The sequence below is a fragment of the Anas acuta genome, chromosome 5, assembly GCF_963932015.1.
Source record: "Anas acuta chromosome 5, bAnaAcu1.1, whole genome shotgun sequence".
In the NCBI taxonomy this organism is placed as follows: domain Eukaryota; kingdom Metazoa; phylum Chordata; class Aves; order Anseriformes; family Anatidae; genus Anas; species Anas acuta.
Genome location: NC_088983.1, coordinates 11626158 through 11646201, shown reverse-complemented (window position 1 = coordinate 11646201; position 20044 = coordinate 11626158). Strand labels below are relative to the sequence as shown.

Below are 20044 nucleotides of genomic sequence, written 5' to 3'. Positions count from 1 at the left end.
CACTGAGTGCTCCACTGAATAAAGAATTGACATAAGTGTCTAGGTGCTTCTAGCATACTCTGTAATGGATTTTAGCAGTTCCACTTTCCACCATGAATTTCTATTAATGTTTACTTTGTCTATTTACTGACAATTCTCGTTCAGAGCTATTCCTTACTCTACATGGCACAAGAATACATTTTAAGGTTTTTAGATCTTGATAAATAATTTGTTAAATCCTTGCTGTCAGTGTCATCTCACATGCATTATGTTATGGGTACACTTAGATACTAAAATATTTTTGAAGAAAAATGGTTGAGAAAGTGCGTGTGTGTTCATAAATGAGTTTTGGTTTAAAGACCACATCTCATCTGAATTAAAATAGAACTTAAGCTATTGATAAACCATTGAGATTGCAGTATTTTGATTTAGTTTACAGCAAACTTTAGATACTATACAGCTGTTTTCATAGTTTTTTTTTTAATCCACAAAATACTTGAATGGCTGCTTTATCAAACTTTTTTGTCTTAAGCAAGTATTTGATTTTGAAATTATTTTACATCTGTATTAGCCAAATTGTGTTTTTAACAGTATATTTTCTTTACAAATATAAAATTGCACCAGCAAGTTAAATCATTGTGTTTAGGTTGCTACACTGTTCATAAATCACTAGAGAATGTATAAATAGGGTTTCAGTTACCAGAATAGAACATCAATACTGGCAAAATCTGAATATATTTTCAAATTCAGTCTCAGATAAAACATATTTTTCATATTCTGACTGTATTTTTCAACAGGACATTTCTGCCAAAATGAAAGTATTGGAGTTCCATTTTTCTCCATCTTTCATGTGCACTTGGGAGGAAATTTATTACTTGGTACCTAGAAGCATAAGATATTGAAGTTAATCTCAATTGTAACATTCAAGTGCTCTAAATCACGCTTAGTTTTTAGGTATTACTACTAAAAATGATTATTTTAACACTTTGCATTTTATTAGTACCCAACATATAGTGACACGAGTTTGATGAACAGTCCTGTTGCAATGGAAACAGATGGGCCTTTAATTGAAGATTTGCAGATGCTGAAAAAGACAGTGAAAGAAGAGGCTTGTCAGGTAAAGCTATGTGAAAATAATAAAGCACTCGTTACAAATTGAATTAGCAACTCTGCCAGATTTATAATTTATTCTTAATTTTATTTACTTGGTTAATCCTATAAATGAATTTGAGTTACATTTTCATCTCTTACTGTTGTCTCCTAAAGTAATAAACTTCATTAGAGCTGCTACTTTAAAGTGATACTATAGCAGCAAGGAATAGATTGTTATTATATACAGTTACGCCTGTGGATCTGCTGTATGGGTCTCTTTAGATAGTTCTGCAAATATTTTGTTTCCTTTCAGCTTAGAAACAGCTGTCTGAGTCATGGCAGAAACAAAGGCTATGCTTTAAGGATAATTAAAAATATGGCTAAAATCCAGTGTTCTCTATATACCAGTTTTGTTTATTTAAAAAAAAATAATGTTTAAAATAGTCAGATTCTAACAATGATGCTTCTTTTGTCTGTTATTCAGAGCCTTCTTTTTGGCTAAAGCTACTATGTTCTGACAAAATTTATGAAGTGTCCACCATAAAACTTGCCTTGCCTACACATAGGCTGTTTTCCTCAATCCACCATCTGTCATGTTCCATTACCTAGTAAAAGGCAGAGTCTGAAGGCCATTCCAATTGTCATTAGCTTATGGTTAGTGATCTTCAGGGCTTTTTTATATTCAATTAAGTGGAATAAGAGTCCTGACATTAAAACTAGACATTTGGAGAACTATTTGAACTAGGAGCTAATGGAAGATGGTGAAGTAACAGGGAGTACTGCAATATCACTAAGATGTCTGGTAGAATGTCAGTAGTATGAATAAATCTATATCCAGCAATTTTTGAGACTAGAGAAGTGATCTCAATGAGTGGCTGAGATAGGAGATAAATTCTGTTTAACAAAAGTATCAGACAAGGAATTTAATAAAAATAAGCATATGGTGAGCGTAACGTTCCACATTAATTTTGTAGAATTCATTAATTAAACAATTAAAATTATATTTATGTATTATCGTATTTTATGTATTATAAGAAATATGGCATTTTGCATCCAGTAGGTTGAAGTTAAAAAATACATATATATGTACAAATACATATGTGTATTATACATGTATATCATATGTGTATTATACATGTATATCTATATACAGATACATATGTGTATTATACATGTATATCTATATATATACACACACATATATATGCCTCAAAGTTATGCTCTGTGACAGCTGGCTTTTAAACAGCCACTTCTGGAGTGGATTGCAGTGAAGCTAATGGAAAAGAAACAAACTGTAAAAATAAATAAAATTTCAAAACTTAGTTTAGAGCTGTTGAAGTGTTCTTTAACCATCACTCCAAGTGCATGCTTTCCTGCTTTTCTATGTTCAGAAAGTGTGCAAGAGGTAAATGAGATTTTTCAACGATAAAGATCCTGTCTTAGCAGAGCTAATGGGATGTTTTGAAGCAGGAGTTATTATTAACAGAAACTTAGAGATAACTCTGAGAAGTATAAAGCAAGAGGATTAGTAAGTGGCTTGCTAGAGAGGAAAAAAGATTGATTAAGGCTTAGGGCACTGTAGATAGCAGGCTAAATGCAGGTAGGATTCTTAAATTTATGAGCGGACACTGTAGAGAACTGCATATCCCTTGCTAAGTACCATCAGAAATTGATGTTAAAACGATCCACAAGAGTTACCAGTTTAAAGTCAAAAGCAAAATCTAGTGTTTTTAAAATCAAACTTGAGAAGTGAGAACTATATCAAGATCTATCCAGTTTCAGGGAAAATAAGGCTTTGTCAGAGGTTTCGAATATAGCAGAGTGTCAGTATTGAAGAGGTGCTGCTAGAATGGCTGAGGAAAGTAGAACAGCTTTTCTTCTGTACTGGACTACAGCTTCTATACTGGACTCTGGTAAAGCTGAATTTGACCACCACATACTACTAACTTCGTGAACATGCTAGTGAAACAAAGGCAAAGTAAAAACTGCTCAGTTTTTATATGGGCCTTTTTGGTTTTTGAGTCCTTTTATAGGGCTGTTGGGGAACAAAGGAAGAAAAAAAAGAGAGAATAAATGGTTGCTTTTCTGTGTGAGAAGAACCAAACAGCAGCATGCCAGATTTATTATGTAATGTTCACTGTACCTGAGAAAGAGGGTGAGAAATGTGAGGTGACACCACTTGCAGATTGCAGTTGTATGGGTTAAATGAAATTGTATGGGGTGAGAAAGTGCAGACCTAACTGAGCTCGGATGTATGGGGCAGCGTAACAGATGGGGAAGGGAGGAGTGTGGGGGGTGGATGAGAGTATCTGCAGAAAATCAGTCTCCTTTCTCAGTCATCTTGTTAGGTTTGTGTTCATGCAGACAACTCAGACTTTGAGGATAATTTGTTAAAGAACATGAATTAACATCAGTGATCTAACAGCTGAATTAGGGTAGATGAGAAGGACATGAGGACTGTATGAAGGCATTATTATTCAGTTTTATGATACTTTGACAGGAATATTGTTTGGTTTTGACAGAGCATCAGTACTCTAACACAGGAGAACCTTAAATTTTCAGATATGTGAATGGTGCAAATAAACAAGCATGGAAAAAACTAAGATCATTTATCTAGGATGTAGAGAAACACAAAATGAAAAATAGTACAAGGAGAGGACTTTTTTGTTTTAAGGAAGGTTATGATCAAGGGACAATCATGGTAGTAACATGAATGCTAGCAGCTCTTGTTTCTTTTTTTTTTTTAATTGTATTTTCTTAGTAAAAAGAAATTGTTTCAAGACTTGAGACTGGATAGCTGGTGGAATAAACAGGAGACAGTAAAAAACTTTTTCCTTATCCTTTTTTGTTTCAGTCCCTGAAAGGAAAGTGAACATTCTGATATGAAAGAAATATTTTAAAATAATTGTTCAATAATTAATATTTTTGGTTAACTTTGTTCCATTTTGATTTCAGGCACAGAAAGATCAGAAAAAAGATCGTCCTCTCGTGCGACGCAAGTCAGAACTGCCTCAGGATATCTATACCATGAAAGCCTTGGAATCACATTGCAGAGCTGATGAATTAATATCACATGATGGGCATTAAACTATTTACAGTGAAATATTATTTTGAAGGAAAAGTTGTTTTTATTTTTTTTTCTGGACTCAGTTCTACAGTAGAACTTACTTTTTTGTGCCATACCAATCAGTTACACACAAAGTCAAAGCTTTCTTCAACCCAGTTCTGTAGGCAATAACTTAATAGAGTATGCAGCTCAAGATTAGTAGTTCAAACAATGGTAAATTACCCAATTCCAAATGCAGAATATCGGGTTGACTATAATCAAGTGGACACAATTTCCTGGAGGTGTTATCATAGTACCAGCTAGCTGATAACGTAGTTTTTTATCTTCATATTTGAGAAGAGCATTCTATGAACTATTTCCACCTAAAGAAATGAATGACCAATCGTTGGTACTGATGATAAACGTGTATTTTCAAAAGCAAAATTATTTCAGATTTAATTAATAAACTTTTTGTAGGATTTCTCAACTTTATAGTTGTTTCCACGTTATTGCTGTCTTGTAATATACCAGCAGTTTTGAAAATACACAATTGTTCTTTCATACTATAAAACATGGCTTACAAACTGATAACTTTCACGACAATCCTCAATCATGATTTCTTTCTAAGAATTATGTAATTTTTTTCTCCTTTACTTAGGATAAAGATATAGATCTATATATTCCATGTCCTAATACTTTATGTATATTTAAAGCCATATTTTCCAGTCTCTAGTATATAATACGGCACCAGTATTTGAGATATGAACTGGTAAAAGAATTTTTCCTAAAATGAAAATTTGTTTACGATGACTGGGAATAGATTGAATATAAAATTTCATTTTAATTTTTTTTCCAAGTCAATAAAATACTCTTTCACTGTTTTCTCCCTTATCTGAGCTTTTAATACTCAGCATTTTTCTTGGGCTCTAGGAGTTCAGTATTCCATGGCAGATATTGTGTGTCATTTCAGCTGCATCAGTTTTTATCTGAAAGATGAACGTAGCCTTTCAGGAAACAAAACATTACAAGCTTGTGTAATTAAGTAAAATGAGAAAAAGAACAGACCCTTGAATTCCATTCTGCTTCTTTTTTAAGAGTCTAAGAGCTGAGGGGATAGTGACCATAATTTTACCGTGAAAATATTTTTTGTTGTAGTTGTAAAGAGCATATTTGCTGCAAATACACCTCACAAGTGAACTGAAAATGGATCTGAATTGCTGATGATCTTCAAATGCTGCTATATATTCCACAAGATTACTTGCATGTAATGAGCTTTTTGTTGTAGATGGAAAAGCACGGGAGGAAAATCTCTTTTAAAATATAGTGCTTTGTCTTCAATATTTGATTTCTCTCAGGGTGGCCAGTATTTTGACTTACTTATCCTGCTTACAAGCTGTTTGAAATGTGTTCTGCTATTCTAAGTGGGTGGTTAGTTTCTTTTGTCTCTGGCAGTAACATGATATAACTATGTTTAATGTCTTGATGCATAAAGAGATAAAAACGTGGCTTCTTTAAAAATAGTTTTGTTTTATTTTTTAAGGAAGTATAACGTCTCCTGCATCCATGAAAATATTGCGCAAAGCAGACATTCATAGTAACCTTGTGCAGATGTAGTGCCTGCTGTTTGTTGGTTGCATTTAACATACAATTTCCAATATTTGTTACGTTGTCTATTGGAAGAAAATTGTCGGTGGTAAACATTGGCTTACAACAACTAAATTTAAAGACCAACCCAACCTTTAAGTGGAACGTCCACTGCGTCTGAAAACATTTCCTGTAAAACTTGAAAAAGAATATGCTTTACCATTAGGATAAACTATATTAAAAGAAGTTTAAAGATGCCTTCTCCTTTTGAGGGAAAAAGGGTGCTTTTTTAATTGTGTAAAGCAATGTCTATGTATTTTGATATACCATTGTTTGAACTTCCATCTTTAGCTGGTAGATTATCAGTTACCTTTGATTTTGGGTGTTCAGTATGTTTGTGCAAGAGGTTGCTGAAAGGAATTATTCTTATGTTACCCAAGGGAAAAAAAAATGTATATCAATGTTTGATTGATTGTGTGATGCTCAACGTATAAGAACATCTTTCACTGTCTAGATTTAATTTCTGTTCTTTGTTGAAGATAAACACTCACCAAAAAGGGAAATGTTTAGAGACTTAAATTTCACCATAAATTCGTATTTGAAGTTTGGGCCACTGGACATTTGTTTAGGCACATTCCAAATCTATTACCACTAATGGTTTAGGATGTTTATTATCAATATTTATATACTTATAACCCTTTATTAAACCATTCTAAAACTAATATATCCAAAATAAAAATTAAAAAAAAAGTAGAATTTTGGTGACTGTTGTTCTTCATAAAGTTCTATGTTTGACACCTTTTCCTGTTCTCCAAAATTACACCTGTACATCAGGAATGTCAAAAGTAATATTACAAGTGTCTTTTTAGTGTGGCTTTAGTATGGCTTCATTTTAATATTGTACATACATTGTACCTTGTTTTATGGTAATAAGTAATAAAAATGTAGACTTCATATTTTGTACAGAATCGTCCTATGTACAGAATAAAAAGTTCCTAGAAACAGCAAAAATAGGTAAGTGGAACAATTATTTTTCATTAGACAATTTCTGTAACACTGTTAGTGGAATGTTAAGTTCAAATGTACCTACATATTTTTTAACATTTTGTAATTCAATTTTTTGTTCTGGCATTGTTTCTGAAGAACTTCATACACCTGCCATTTAATATGCTTTTATCTAATTTTAAAACGAAACAACAAAAAAGTGGTGTATTATATGGACAAATAAAGAACATGTGAATTTTACTTGCTCATCATGAAACTAAATTTAGCTCAGGGCCTTTGGGGGTGTGTTCAGATTATCATAGTTTGCAGAATTAGCTATGTGAATTAAAGAAAAAAATAATTTCAGAAGTTTCACAAAACACCCTAATCCTAAAAAAAAAAAAACAGGAATTTTGTGGGAATATTATTAATAAAGGTATAGGGGCTAATATATGTTCAATAGAAAAAGCAAACTTAGCTTCTAGAATAGGTATCGGTACTGAAAATAAATTGATAAATTTCCAGTCCACATATACAAAAAAACATTTTATAGTATAACGTTTTCCCATGTAGCACTTATATTGACAGGCTTCAAACAAAGTAGCCATAAAGGATTATGGTGTGGGTAGGTGATGAGTGGTCAGATGGCAAGGACATAAGAAAAGATCTTTTTTTTTTTTTTCCCCTTTGGAACCCCCAAAAGTCTCCAAAAGAACTAAGGAAATAGCTCACATAAAGCTTGACTTTCAAATTTGGGGGGGAGGGGGGAGAGATTGTTTGGTTGGGATTTTTTGTGTTTTGAATGCTAATACTGTTCAGGCTTTTTGCTTGTTACAGTTTTCTGTTTGGGTGGTTTGGGGTGCAGGGATGGGAGTGGAGTTGGTTTTGTTTGTTTCTGGGGGGATTTTCTTTTTCCAGAGGCCCAAGATCAATATCTGACTATTGAGTTACAAATGTAATATTCAGTCCAAAGAACTCTGCTAATAACCTACTCATTTTGGAGACACCTAAATTCAGTAGCCACCTCCCTGTGAAGTCTTTGTGTGTCTAAAGAAGTCGAGTTTTCTGCATGAGCTAAAACTCATCACATGCAGTCCCAAACTTAATCATAAATCAAAACACTAGATACTGAAACAAGTGATGATTCAGTCATTCATTCTGTTTACAAAATTAGGATCAAATATCTTTCAAAATACAACAGTAGCTACTGTTTTAAAATAGTGGTGGTTGTGACCTTTTTTTTGCTATACAAATACACTTGAGTTGCGATCATGTTCAGGAAGTGGGAGAGGAGGAACTAACCATTTTTGTCTATGGGAATTAAACTTCAGGGCTTTGACCAACAACTTTTTTTTTTTTTTTTTTTTTTTGACATTGCTAGCTTGGTAAGGCTTTTTAGAAGCAGAAAGGTAGGTGCAAGTGTGGCATAGATACACTTGCGTTTGGAGGCTTGTTTTACTCTCTGAAAACTGCTCTAGTACCTTGGAAAGACTACTTCCAGGATTCCAGTTCATGGGGAGGGTTGGTTTGGATCCTGGTATGGACCATCCGCCTGAAAGTGGAACGTTTTTCCTCCTAGAATCTTATCCTTCCTGTGCATAATAATTGTGGAGGCTCAGACTGCATATAGCTAATTAAGAAATGCCATTCTAATTACCATATCCCTGTCTCCCTGGATTATAGTTTATTTTAAATGATGAGACTTGGCTTGAGCTGCCTTTACCTTATGAAGTAAAACTTTGATGTAGTTAAATACTGTGTGTGAAAAATTTCCCAAGGGGGAATTTACTGTGGAGCGAAGGATGATGATGCATTATTCCTTCATCACATAATTGGAGAGCAGCATGACTGCAGCTGCTTTTCCCTGAACAGATTCATATTGGGACTGCATTCACTCCCGCACAAGGAGAGGATTACACACACAAAATGTGAAGTTTCAGAGGCTTCCACCATAGGATTTTGAGTGGAAAAGGCTTCCACTGTTTTAATATAAAGAGAAGAGAGCATTCACATAATTTGTTTCAAGTTATTTTAGGCATTTTTGTGGACCAGAAGACCGCAGGAGCATTCATGCCTGTGTGAAGGTCTTGCCATAATAATAGATCATGCTTTTTACTAGTACCCTGCCTGGAGAAGTCTTTCTCTGTGTTTTTGATACTTTCTCTGTGTTTTGATGAATATCCAAGAAAAGGATATTCATAGTCAACTTGAGATAGATCAAGGGGAAATGATTTTTCACTCTAATTGAGCCTATTCTTCCCATAGATTTTACTTGAACCTGAGAAGCTGTGCAAAAAAAAAAAAAAATAAAAAAAAAAATTTGACACTTTGTTATCAAAGTCCTATACATTTGTTCTTCACTATAGTCTTGTCACAGAATATTTTTGTATGTGCTTTTTCTAAGTAATGTAAGACTTGCTGGTTTTGGTTTTTTTTTTTTTTTTTTTTGACACTCTCTGTGATTCAGCAGTAGTGGATATAATTATCTGGATTCTTATTTTTCATCTCTACCAAGTTACACTTGGGCTGGGCTGTTCAGTTAACGTATTTTCTAGATGCATGGCCTGAACTGACGTATACTATGCAGAGATGAGTAGTAAATGGTTATTCTCCCCCCTGGGAAGAAGAAAGGTTTGAGATTTGTATTACTTCAGAAATCATTGGTTTTCCGAGTTACACTGGGTTCCTAAGCCACTTAGGAGCGTACTGAGCATATGCGTGTTTTTGGGGGGTTGAAACAGAGAAGCTGGGGTATGCGGCTGGGCTTTCTGGACACATCTGAACAGATCCTGAGTGTGAGGGTTTCTGTACACATTGATTTGCCTCAGTGACCACCTAGGGAAATGCATGAGGAGTTCTGAGAGAATTTTATTTTCTCTTTGGGGGTTTCCCCTTCACCACAGGAACAAGAAGTGGAGTTTTCAGTCTGTGGTCACCCAGTGCCTCCAATGTGCTTTGTTGGGGCCTGGGGAGTTGCTCTGGACCTTGACTGCTACCTCCCCTCTCTCAGGCATGTTCTCCTTTGGTTTTCTGTTTGCTAAACCAGCAGCAACTGTGAGCCAGGACCAGGCAAGGGAAGAGACTACACTGGGCAAGGAGGAACAGGATTGTCCATCTTTGTGGCAGTGAGCTGGATTCATCTGATAACTTAGTCGGCAAGCAGTGGTAAAGGAAGATTAAGGTTTTTCAAAAATGAAATTCAGAAAAAAGTCTTGTTCATCAGTGTGTTCATTTGGTATTCTGTCCTATGCTTTTGGGAAACTGTCTGGCACTACAATCTGGATTAGTGGTTCAGATACAGGGTCCAGAGGAGTCCCATGAGGATGAGCACCTCTCCTATGAAGAAATACTGAGACAGGTGGGGTTATTTAGTCTAGAGGAGAGGAGGCTCGAGGAAGACTTCATTGTGACTTTCCTGTACTTAGAAGGGGTCTACTGGGCAGCTGGGGAGGGACCCTTTATGCGGGAATGTAGTGATAAGACAAGGGCTAAGGGCTTCTTATCTCATCTAAACCTAAAAGAAGAAATTCATGAAGGTGGTTTATCACTGGCACAAGTGGACATCCATCCCTGGGGCTGTTTAAGGCCAGGTTGGATGGGGCTCAGGGCAACCTCATCTAGGGGGTGGGATCCGGTGGGATCCCTGCCTATGGCAGAGGGTTGGAAGTGGGTCATCCCTCAGGTCGCTTCTATTCTATTTGGACACCTCAGAGTCCAGGTGAACCAGGGGCAGTACAGGCTCCTTTCTCATTTTCCCTTCCCTTGCCCTCGCAGCGGCAGGCGCGGCCTGCTTTTCTCCTCAGCACAAATAACTCGAACAAAAGCCCACACACACCCCTCGCTGGTGCTTCCCGCTAAAGCAGAGGGGAAGGAGGGGAAGCAGCCGCCGCCCTGCGACGCCCGACCTCCGCCTCCCCCCTCTCAGCCTGGGGGCGGCTCGGGGACCTCCGGGGGGCGCAGCCGGGTCTCTCGGCAGCCTCCTCCGGGGCTCAGAGCCAGCCGCAGCGGAGCCCGGAGCCCGGCCCGGCCCCGGGGCGTGTCGGCCCGCCCGGCGCAGCCTCCCCCGCGGCAGCAAGGCGGCGCTGGGAGCGCGGCGGGCGGTGGCGGAGCGGGCGGAGCGCGGCCGCCTGCCTCCTGCCTCGGCATGTCCGACTCCGGCGGCGGCGGGGGCGGCGGCCCCGGCGGCGAGGAAGGCGGCATGGAGGTGTCGGGCTCGGCCGTGCAGAACGTGGCCGATGTGGCGGTGCTGCAGAAGCACCTGCGCAAGCTGGTGCCGCTGCTGCTGGAGGATGGCGGCGAAGCGCCGGCGGTGCTGGAGGCGGCGCTGGAGGAGAAGGGCGCCGTGGAGCATATGCGCAAATTCCTCTCCGACCCGCAGGTCCACACGGTGCTGGTGGAGCGCTCCACCCTCAAAGGTGAGCCCGGGGCCCGCGGCCGCCGCGCTCACAAAATGGCGGCGGCGCCGCGCTGAGGGGATGGAGGAGCCGGGGGAGGAAGGGAAGGGAAGGGCCTGGCGGGGCGGCGGCTGGCGGCGCCTGGCCGCGTTCCGTGTGCTCTGCTCCTTCTGCTCCGGGTGCTGGGGCTGCGATGGGCGCCGCCACAGCGGGCTGGCCTGGCAGAAATGCTTCGTCAGTAGGCCCCGGGCGCCGCTCCTGCGGCCTGCCCGCTGCTCGGGCTCCTCGGCTGCACCGGGAACCTGCTGCTGGCAGAGCTAACCGGGCTGGGGGGACTGAATCGGCCCTCAGAAAGTGCCCCTCTGTGGGTAATGAGCAAGATTCCCAGGTTCCAAAAGCCTAAGGGAGGCCCTGCGCGTCTTTGTTTAGTCAGCGAGGGCTGCTGAGCGTGCTGCTTGTAAACGCTTATCGGAAATCTCGGCAAATGCTGCAGCAAAGTTGGCTCTGACTGACGTTTCTGTCATTTACACGCTCCATTTACTTGAAAAGTGGCTCTTTATGAAATTTGTCAACAAATCTGCTGCTAAATAGGCGCTCCTTGTTGCAGAATTCAGGCCGATGAACACCAATAAAATCGGATCCATTCATAACGCAGGCATTTACTGTTAGACAAAACCTGCAATCTGCATTTGGCTGCGTGCCCACCACTCTGAGCCTGCAAAATGTTAACATTAAATTTCTAGATTTCTACTCTAAGCGTGCTGTTGGTTCAGTCCCTGCAGATGCGCGTCAAATTTTAACGTAGTCATACTCCACGTTGCGCTGCGTAGCACGTCAGCAGCCGCGCTGTAAGGTACGGGCTGCGTCCCTGCAGCTTCTGCACAACAAGGGAGGCTTAGAGAAGGTTCTTCCACTGAAGATGAACTTAAGATGTTGCTTGAAATATCCTGTCTTTGTTCTAAGTGTTTCCGCTGATTGTTCTCCTTCCCATTCGAACGTCTGAGATCTCAATATCAGTAGAAATAACTAGAATTTTCTAGAGAGGAAAAGCAATCTGAATGAATTGATGATGCAGCATTTAACAATATTTAAAGGAAATGCACTGAGTGTTAAGAGGCTATGCTGCAAATGATCTCTGAAGTTCTCTTATGTCAGGCTCATGAGGTTGGTTATCTTTAGTTTGGGTTTGAAGTAATGATACAGTGGTGATCAGTTAGTTCCAGGCTCATTTTCACATATATATGATTAAAGCACATTGAAACCCTTGAAGCCATTTCCATCAATATCTTTTGGATTAATAGCAGTTATTTGGCAAAAGTGCATTTCCTGACAGAAGACCCTCACAGACACCCCGTCAAACTTAACAGTATTCAGAATATACAGTGGCGTATGGAGATCTTGTTGTCCCTGACACTGTTAATAAAAACTATTTCTGTCAAAATTTGTTCAAGGAATAGGTAGTATGAAGCAAATTATTGATTACAAATACAGCAAAACAGAAGCTGTATTTCTAAGTAGTTAAAACGTTAGGTGATATCACTTGCTACACAGCCTGTTGACAGCTTTCACAAGGGTTCCTGTAGTGTCTGTGATCAGGCTGCTGCTGCTTGGGATCGCAAACATGACAGCCTGAGAGTATGTCTTGTATGAAGTGCCAAATGAAAGCGAAGCAGAATGAGAGTCCAGTGCAATGCGTCCAGTCAGGGTGTGTCTCCCAACAGGGAGTAGTCTTCTGCACCGAAATCTCTGCATTGCAGCACAGCTCCCCACATCCCCAGTAATTACATCATCTGTGATATGTTGGCTCTACTAACGCCCAGCTACTTCCTATGGGTTGTTTGGTTGGTCATTTTTTTATTCTGATTTAATTTCCAAAACACTTTCAAAGAAAATGTCTGATAAAACAAAGCAGCCTATAAAAGGAAAAAAGTATTTGTTTAATGTTCTCACTGAATTGTAGTTATCCTGGCAGCATATCTCTGCAAATAAGTACATGTTTTGTACTGTAGAAAATTTCATTCTGCTTTATAAGCAGAATGTGGGTTATAATTTGCTTGTAATGTTTAATCTTTTTTTTATAGCAACCTAAAAAATTTAATGGAGTTGTGCTAGAAAAACAGGGAAACCATTTTGAACTTGAGAGATATTGCAAAGCTAAATTTAACATCGGCTATTTTTTATAAGTTGATGTCGAATTTAAAGGTTAGAAAATTGCCTGGTGGTAGCTGAAGATGTTTGAGAGGGGGTGACAGATGCCACAGAACTAAAATATTTCTTAACATAACATATTTTTTGCAGAGGATGTGGGAGATGAAGGAGAAGAGGAAAAAGAGTTCATTTCCTACAGTATCAGCACTGACATTCATTATGGAATAAAATCCAACAGGTGAGTTAGTAAAAGAGGTCTTGACATTTTTGCCCAGTGAAAGCAAAACCTACACAAACAGTCTTATAATTAGTATTTACCTCATGCTTTGTGCAGTGTGCTTATTTGGGTGGGGCAATAGGTTTTCAAGGGGGAGGCTCTGGTGAAACAAGGGTGTATCATGAGGCTGAAAGGAATGGACTTTAGAACTAATAGCCTTGAGGTTGAATACACAAAGGAAATAGGCTTATTTAATCAGTATACTTATAAACATACATACATCTGGGGTTCAGTAATCTTTTGTTATTGTTTAACCATTCCATGTTGCTTTCCTCCCTGAAGCTTCTTAAGGCATCTGCTTCTAACATGCACATATTGCAGGGTGCTTGTTGACAGCTAAGTTCAGCTGAATGCTGAAGTATAAAGGTGTATTTATGGGAAGATTTGTTTTCAAGTCAGAAACAAGATTATAAAACCTGATAATGAAGGTTAGCATTTAACTCCTGTGAATGAAGCTTGCAGTCAGGTTAAAGCTATTCTGTCACTAAGTTTCAAATGGTAACTCTTCTCTGTTCTGCAGCCTGGCGTTCATTAAGCGTACACCAGTGATTGATGCCGACAAACCAGTGTCTTCCCAGCTGAGAGTGCTCACTCTCAGTGAAGATTCTCCCTATGAAACATTACACTCTTTCATTAGCAATGCCGTTGCTCCCTTTTTCAAGTCCTATATCAGAGAATCTGGCAAAGCAGACAGGTAATGCAATACAAATACTGCACTTCTCTGCTAACAGATTAAAGTAGGTGTTGTGCTGGGTCTGGCTGGGATGGAGTTTACTTTCCCTGCAGCAGCCCATGCAGTGCTGTGCTCTGCGCTTGTAACTAGAACAGCACTGGCACCTCACGCCAGTGTTGTGTCTACTGTTGTGCAATACTGGCACCACATCAGGACTCCCTCCAAGCCCTCCCGAGTAAAACCACCACATTGGTTTTACCATGAATGAAAAAAATCAATCATCATTTACAGTTTAATTTACCATCAATAAAAAAAATAAGACAGTGATTCTTCAAGCCAAGCAGTACGCAAAATTGTTTAAGCGCACAGTTGCATATGAAGCTGCTGCTGACCCTGGGGAAATAATTTAAATGGCTCAAATGTGTCATGTAAGGTTTTTGGTTTGGCTTCTTATCCAGAAATACCTGTGCTCTTTCAGGGATGGCGATAAGATGGCTCCTTCAGTTGAGAAGAAGATTGCAGAACTTGAAATGGGCCTCTTGCATCTGCAGCAGAATATTGAAATTCCAGAGATTAGCCTGCCAATTCATGCAACCATTACTAATGTTGCCAAGCAGTGTTACGAACGTGGAGAAAAACCAAAGGTTACAGATTTTGGCGAGAAGGCTGAGGATCCGTTATTCCTCAATCAGCTACAGTCTGGAGTCAATCGCTGGATTAGAGAGATACAAAAGGTAGACAAGACATGTGCCAGACTATGTGATAGGAACTGCTCTATAGTACTGGGAAAAATTCACCCAAGTATCTTAACAGTTTCAGTGGTAAAATATTGCTCCATGCAGGATACTCTGGAGATCTGAGACCAGTTTTATGAGCCACCAAAGACTCTAGTCTGCTTCTAGACTAGACTAAGCCTAGTCTAAATTTAAGAGTCTAGTCTAAATTCTTCTGCAAATAGTTGAGAACATAACTGTTTTGTCTCTACTGGGATAAACAGACTTAAGAAACTAGCAGTATCCTGGTGAAGACTATAACCATTCCTCAAATCTGTACAGCAGGTTGAGAGAAACAGGACTTGTTTTTTTTGTTTTGCTTTGTTATTTCTCCAGGTGCATCCACAAACACTTCACAGCAGTTGCTCTACTCCTATCTCATAATTTCTTGTATTCTTGACTGTTACTTTTCAGAAGAACTCTGCTGTTCTACTGTCCCTCAGAAAGAACATCTCAGAATTTTTTTCTCGTGGGCACTAGTGCTCCTGGGAAAGCAGTGCCCTTGCTTACTGCAGAGGATAAAACATTTGTTTTCTTGCTTGGCTCATCTGTCATTAATCAAAATACAGATGTTGATCAGGAAAGTGGAGAGGTGGCTTTTTTAGACCATGCTGAAGATGAAGGTCTTAAAAACCAACCTTTAAGAATGCTGGAATTAAACCTTAACTCTTCTACCATGACTCCTATACTTTTCAGTGATTGCCAAAAATTAATCATGTTTGAATATTAGAACTTTGTAGATGTTATGTGTCTCGATTACATTTAGTAATAGAGAAAGCTTTTACAGTTGAAGCATGTAAATAAAATGCTTTTCTCCCTTCCTCACTCCCTATCTTTTTCTTTTTATTATTTTTAAGGTGACCAAACTGGATCGAGATCCTGCATCAGGCACTGCGTTACAGGAGATAAGCTTCTGGTTAAACCTGGAACGTGCTCTGTATCGTATTCAGGAAAAACGTGAAAGTCCAGAAGTTCTTTTAACTCTGGATATTCTAAAACATGGCAAACGTTTCCACGCAACTGTCAGCTTTGATACAGACACAGGTAAAACATCTGCTCAATAAGATTTTTCACAAATGTCCTGTGGAAATTAACTTGTTACAAAACTTGAGTATTGTGGTACAAAGACTACTGCCATGTAAAGTTGTTATAGTTAAAGATACTGTCTTGTACAGATTGGATTAATGAAATGAAAAGTTCTAAGTCAAAATCTCTTCTGTTACATTTAGGTCTAAAACAGGCTCTGGAAACTGTGAATGACTATAATCCACTGATGAAAGACTTTCCATTGAATGACTTGCTGTCAGCTACCGAGCTGGACAAAATAAGGCAGGCCCTTGTTGCAATATTTACCCATTTGAGAAAAATCAGAAACACAAAATACCCAATCCAAAGAGCATTGCGTTTAGTGGAAGCTATATCAAGAGATCTGAGCTCTCAGCTACTTAAAGTGTTAGGAACCAGAAAACTGATGCATGTTGCCTATGAAGAGTTTGAAAAGGTACGCTCATGGTTTCCACAATGCTAGCAGCTTTATTTTTGCATCGAGTAGTGATTATAAGGAAGTATTTCATTTGGGAGCTAAAGTTTTTATCCTAAAACTTTCTTTAGGTAATGGTTGCATGCTTTGAAGTTTTCCAAACATGGGATGATGAATATGAGAAGCTACAAGTTCTGCTGAGAGATATTGTGAAAAGAAAAAGGGAAGAGAACCTGAAGATGGTGTGGCGTATCAATCCTGCTCATAGGAAACTCCAGTCTCGTCTTGATCAAATGAGGAAATTCAGGCGTCAGCATGAGCAGCTGAGGGCAGTTATTGTGAGAGTCTTGCGGCCTCAGGTAATCTTGATTGTTACCAGACAGAAAAGCTATGTGCCTTTTTGCTTGCAGGCAATATTTAGTGATGCAAAGGAAGGGGAGAGATGTATTGAAGTAGGTGACTAAATGCATAGTCTTGGTATCTAAGTATCAAATGTTCATTTTTTTGCCAACTGTAGAAATTCTGTTGTATGGTCGATCTTAACACTCAGTCTGATTGGGTTGTGTTACTAAAACTCTGCAGAAGAGTAGAAAGGGAAGAAGAATGAAACTTCAGTTACAATCTGTAATAAGAATAATGTATAAATACAGGAAGCATCTCTACAAATTAGAGGAGAAAGTGGATTATATGTCCAAAAACTTCATGTTCACTGTAGCTTTAAAATTCACCAGTATGAAACTAACGTAACATTCAGTTTCACTTTCTGCTTCCCAAGCTGGTCTGCTTATGAACCCTCCCTAATAGGCTTAGTTTTAACTCTGCCATACTTCACATTCTATCTGACCACGCTCATGCTAACAGACACAAGTCCAGGCTTATGATAGAGAAGATTAATTAGTGTGTGTATGTATACATATATGAGCTTGGCTAAAGCATAGTGGAAAATGAAGACTGTACTACACAGCAGTGGAAGTTTATAATGTAACAGTTTTGTCCTATTCCTTAGTTAACTTAAATCTGAGACATTACTAAAATTCACTAGGGATTTGGATACTAATTTGTGAGGTTTTTGCAATGCTTATTAGAACAGACCGTGTTTTCCTATTTCTAGGTAAATTTTCAGGCATCTAACTCACTTAAATCCTAATTTTTAATGCAGGTAACTGCTGTTGCCCAGCAAAATCAAGGAGAGGTACCAGAACCTCAAGACATGAAAGTAGCAGAAGTACTTTTTGATGCTGCAGATGCTAATGCAATTGAAGAAGTCAATCTCGCTTATGAGAATGTTAAGGAAGTAGATGGGTTAGATGTTTCCAAAGAAGGTACAGAAGCCTGGGAGGCAGCAATGAAACGATACGATGAAAGAATTGATAGGGTTGAAACAAGAATAACTGCCCGTTTGAGAGACCAGCTTGGTACAGCAAAGAATGCCAATGAAATGTTCAGAATCTTCTCTCGGTTTAATGCTTTGTTTGTCAGGCCTCACATTCGAGGTGCCATTCGTGAGTATCAAACACAACTGATCCAGCGTGTGAAAGATGATATTGAGTCTCTTCATGACAAATTTAAAGTGCAATACCCCCAAAGTCAAGCTTGTAAAATGAGTCATGTTCGTGACTTGCCCCCAGTGTCTGGGTCTATAATTTGGGCAAAACAAATTGACAGACAGCTCACTGCTTACATGAAGCGTGTTGAGGATGTCCTCGGTAAGGGTTGGGAGAATCATGTAGAAGGTCAGAAACTAAAGCAAGATGGAGACAGCTTTCGCATGAAGCTCAACACTCAAGAGATCTTTGATGACTGGGCAAGAAAAGTTCAGCAACGCAACCTTGGTGTGTCTGGCCGTATTTTCACCATTGAAAGCACTCGTGTTAGAGGTCGAACTGGAAACGTCCTGAAACTGAAAGTCAACTTCCTTCCAGAAATAATTACACTTTCCAAAGAAGTGCGAAACCTGAAGTGGCTGGGTTTCCGTGTCCCACTAGCAATTGTCAACAAAGCTCACCAAGCAAACCAGCTCTATCCATTTGCCATTTCTCTCATTGAAAGCGTCCGTACATATGAGCGAACATGTGAGAAAGTCGAGGAGCGTAACACTATTTCACTTCTGGTTGCTGGTCTGAAGAAGGAGGTTCAGGCTTTGATTGCAGAAGGTATTGCACTCGTGTGGGAGTCATACAAACTTGATCCATATGTGCAACGTTTGGCTGAGACTGTCTTCAGTTTCCAAGAAAAGGTTTGTTTTATTATTTATCTTTCAAAACAATTGAAATTACTGCAATTGTTTTTACATCTGTATTTCAGTAATGAGTCGTTAACCAAAAGTGGAATTTGATAGCTGATGGCCTGCTCAATATAGTCTCTGTAGTTCTTTGTTTAAGTAGTTAACTGAATTGGCACAAATTGTCCAACTGAATGGATGTTTTAGTACTACTAAATTTAATCATCTTGCTGTATCCAAGTAAAAATAAGTGACTAACCATTTCTGCTTGGATATCATTGTATCTAATCTGTCAAACTAAACGTTCTGTTTTTTCTTAAACTGTTTCTTTAGGTGGATGATCTGCTCATTATTGAAGAGAAAATAGACCTGGAAGTGAGATCACTGGAAACGTGCATGTATGATCACAAGACCTTCTCTGAAATCTTGAACAGGGTTCAGAAAGCTGTGGATGACTTAAATCTTCATTCATATTCAAACTTGCCAATCTGGGTCAATAAGTTGGATATGGAGGTAGGTTTGAGTAGTATATATTTAGAAGATGCCAAATCTCTTTGAAGCTGTTCTCTTTTGGGATCAATGAATTCAAGGGGAAGTTACCCGTTTCAAGAAAAAGGATTGGTATAGTTCAACTGTGTAGAAAGCTAGAAGAGCTCCTTGTTGTAGGAGCAAGGTAGATAAAGGATAGAGGAGATTTGTTACTCTGATAGTGAAGATTATTTGCCTTAATAGTGCTTGTTACTGCTTGCTGAGTTTCAGGTTGTTGGACACTAGGTCAATTGCAAAGCAGTTCAAATTACTTAATTCCATTAACATCCAGGAGGACAGGGCAGGCTTTGAATTGATGTTGACTGAAAAACCTACCAAAACTCTTAAACCTCTTTTTAATTACTTGGTAAAGGAGTGCTTGGATCTTTAAGGTTCCGTAGCACGCCTGGTGTCAGAATATGATAGTGGGGATCTTTATGCAGTAATATGAAGCTTTTTCCTCCAATGTGGACTACTTTCCTTAGATTGAAAGAATCCTCGGTGTTCGCTTGCAAGCTGGGCTGAGGGCCTGGACCCAAGTTCTTCTTGGACAAGCAGATGACAAAGCAGAAGTTGACATGGATACAGATGCTCCTCAAGTGAGCCATAAACCTGGGGGAGAACCCAAGATCAAAGTAAGTGGTTGGTGTTTTTGTTGGGGATGTGGTGGTGGTTTTTGCATTGTCAGTTACATAATGCAGTAATTATATATGAGCCTTTTATGGGAGATAAATATTTTTTTCTTCATCTGGCTTTGGAAGAATACATGCCTTCTGCCATAGAAGTGCTATTTGCTTTTCAAAAGTGTGCTACTTCATGAAGTCCAAAGTTGTCTTGTCAATGTGTGTGTTGTAGTGGCTTGCAG

At 39.0% G+C, this 20044-nt stretch overlaps 2 protein-coding genes across 4 annotated transcripts in view; both read left to right on the top strand.

Moving 5' to 3' along the window:
* PPP2R5C (protein phosphatase 2 regulatory subunit B'gamma) overlaps positions 1-6946 on the top strand; it is an 82121-nt gene extending 75175 nt beyond the window's left edge. For all 3 annotated transcript variants that reach the window (XM_068682752.1, XM_068682754.1, XM_068682753.1), the window contains 2 exons: positions 980-1096; positions 4027-6946. In XM_068682752.1, coding sequence (XP_068538853.1) covers positions 980-1096; positions 4027-4158 — 249 coding nt within the window. In that variant the 3' untranslated portion in view covers positions 4159-6946. The remainder of the gene's footprint in view (positions 1-979; positions 1097-4026) is intronic.
* A 3808-nt stretch (positions 6947-10754) lies between these two features.
* DYNC1H1 (dynein cytoplasmic 1 heavy chain 1) overlaps positions 10755-20044 on the top strand; it is a 43138-nt gene continuing 33848 nt past the window's right edge. The window contains exons 1-10 of the mRNA XM_068682741.1: positions 10755-11100; positions 13378-13465; positions 14025-14198; positions 14656-14911; positions 15808-15994; positions 16180-16451; positions 16562-16789; positions 17590-18666; positions 18985-19164; positions 19665-19814. Coding sequence (XP_068538842.1) covers positions 10830-11100; positions 13378-13465; positions 14025-14198; positions 14656-14911; positions 15808-15994; positions 16180-16451; positions 16562-16789; positions 17590-18666; positions 18985-19164; positions 19665-19814 — 2883 coding nt within the window. The 5' untranslated portion in view covers positions 10755-10829. The remainder of the gene's footprint in view (positions 11101-13377; positions 13466-14024; positions 14199-14655; positions 14912-15807; positions 15995-16179; positions 16452-16561; positions 16790-17589; positions 18667-18984; positions 19165-19664; positions 19815-20044) is intronic.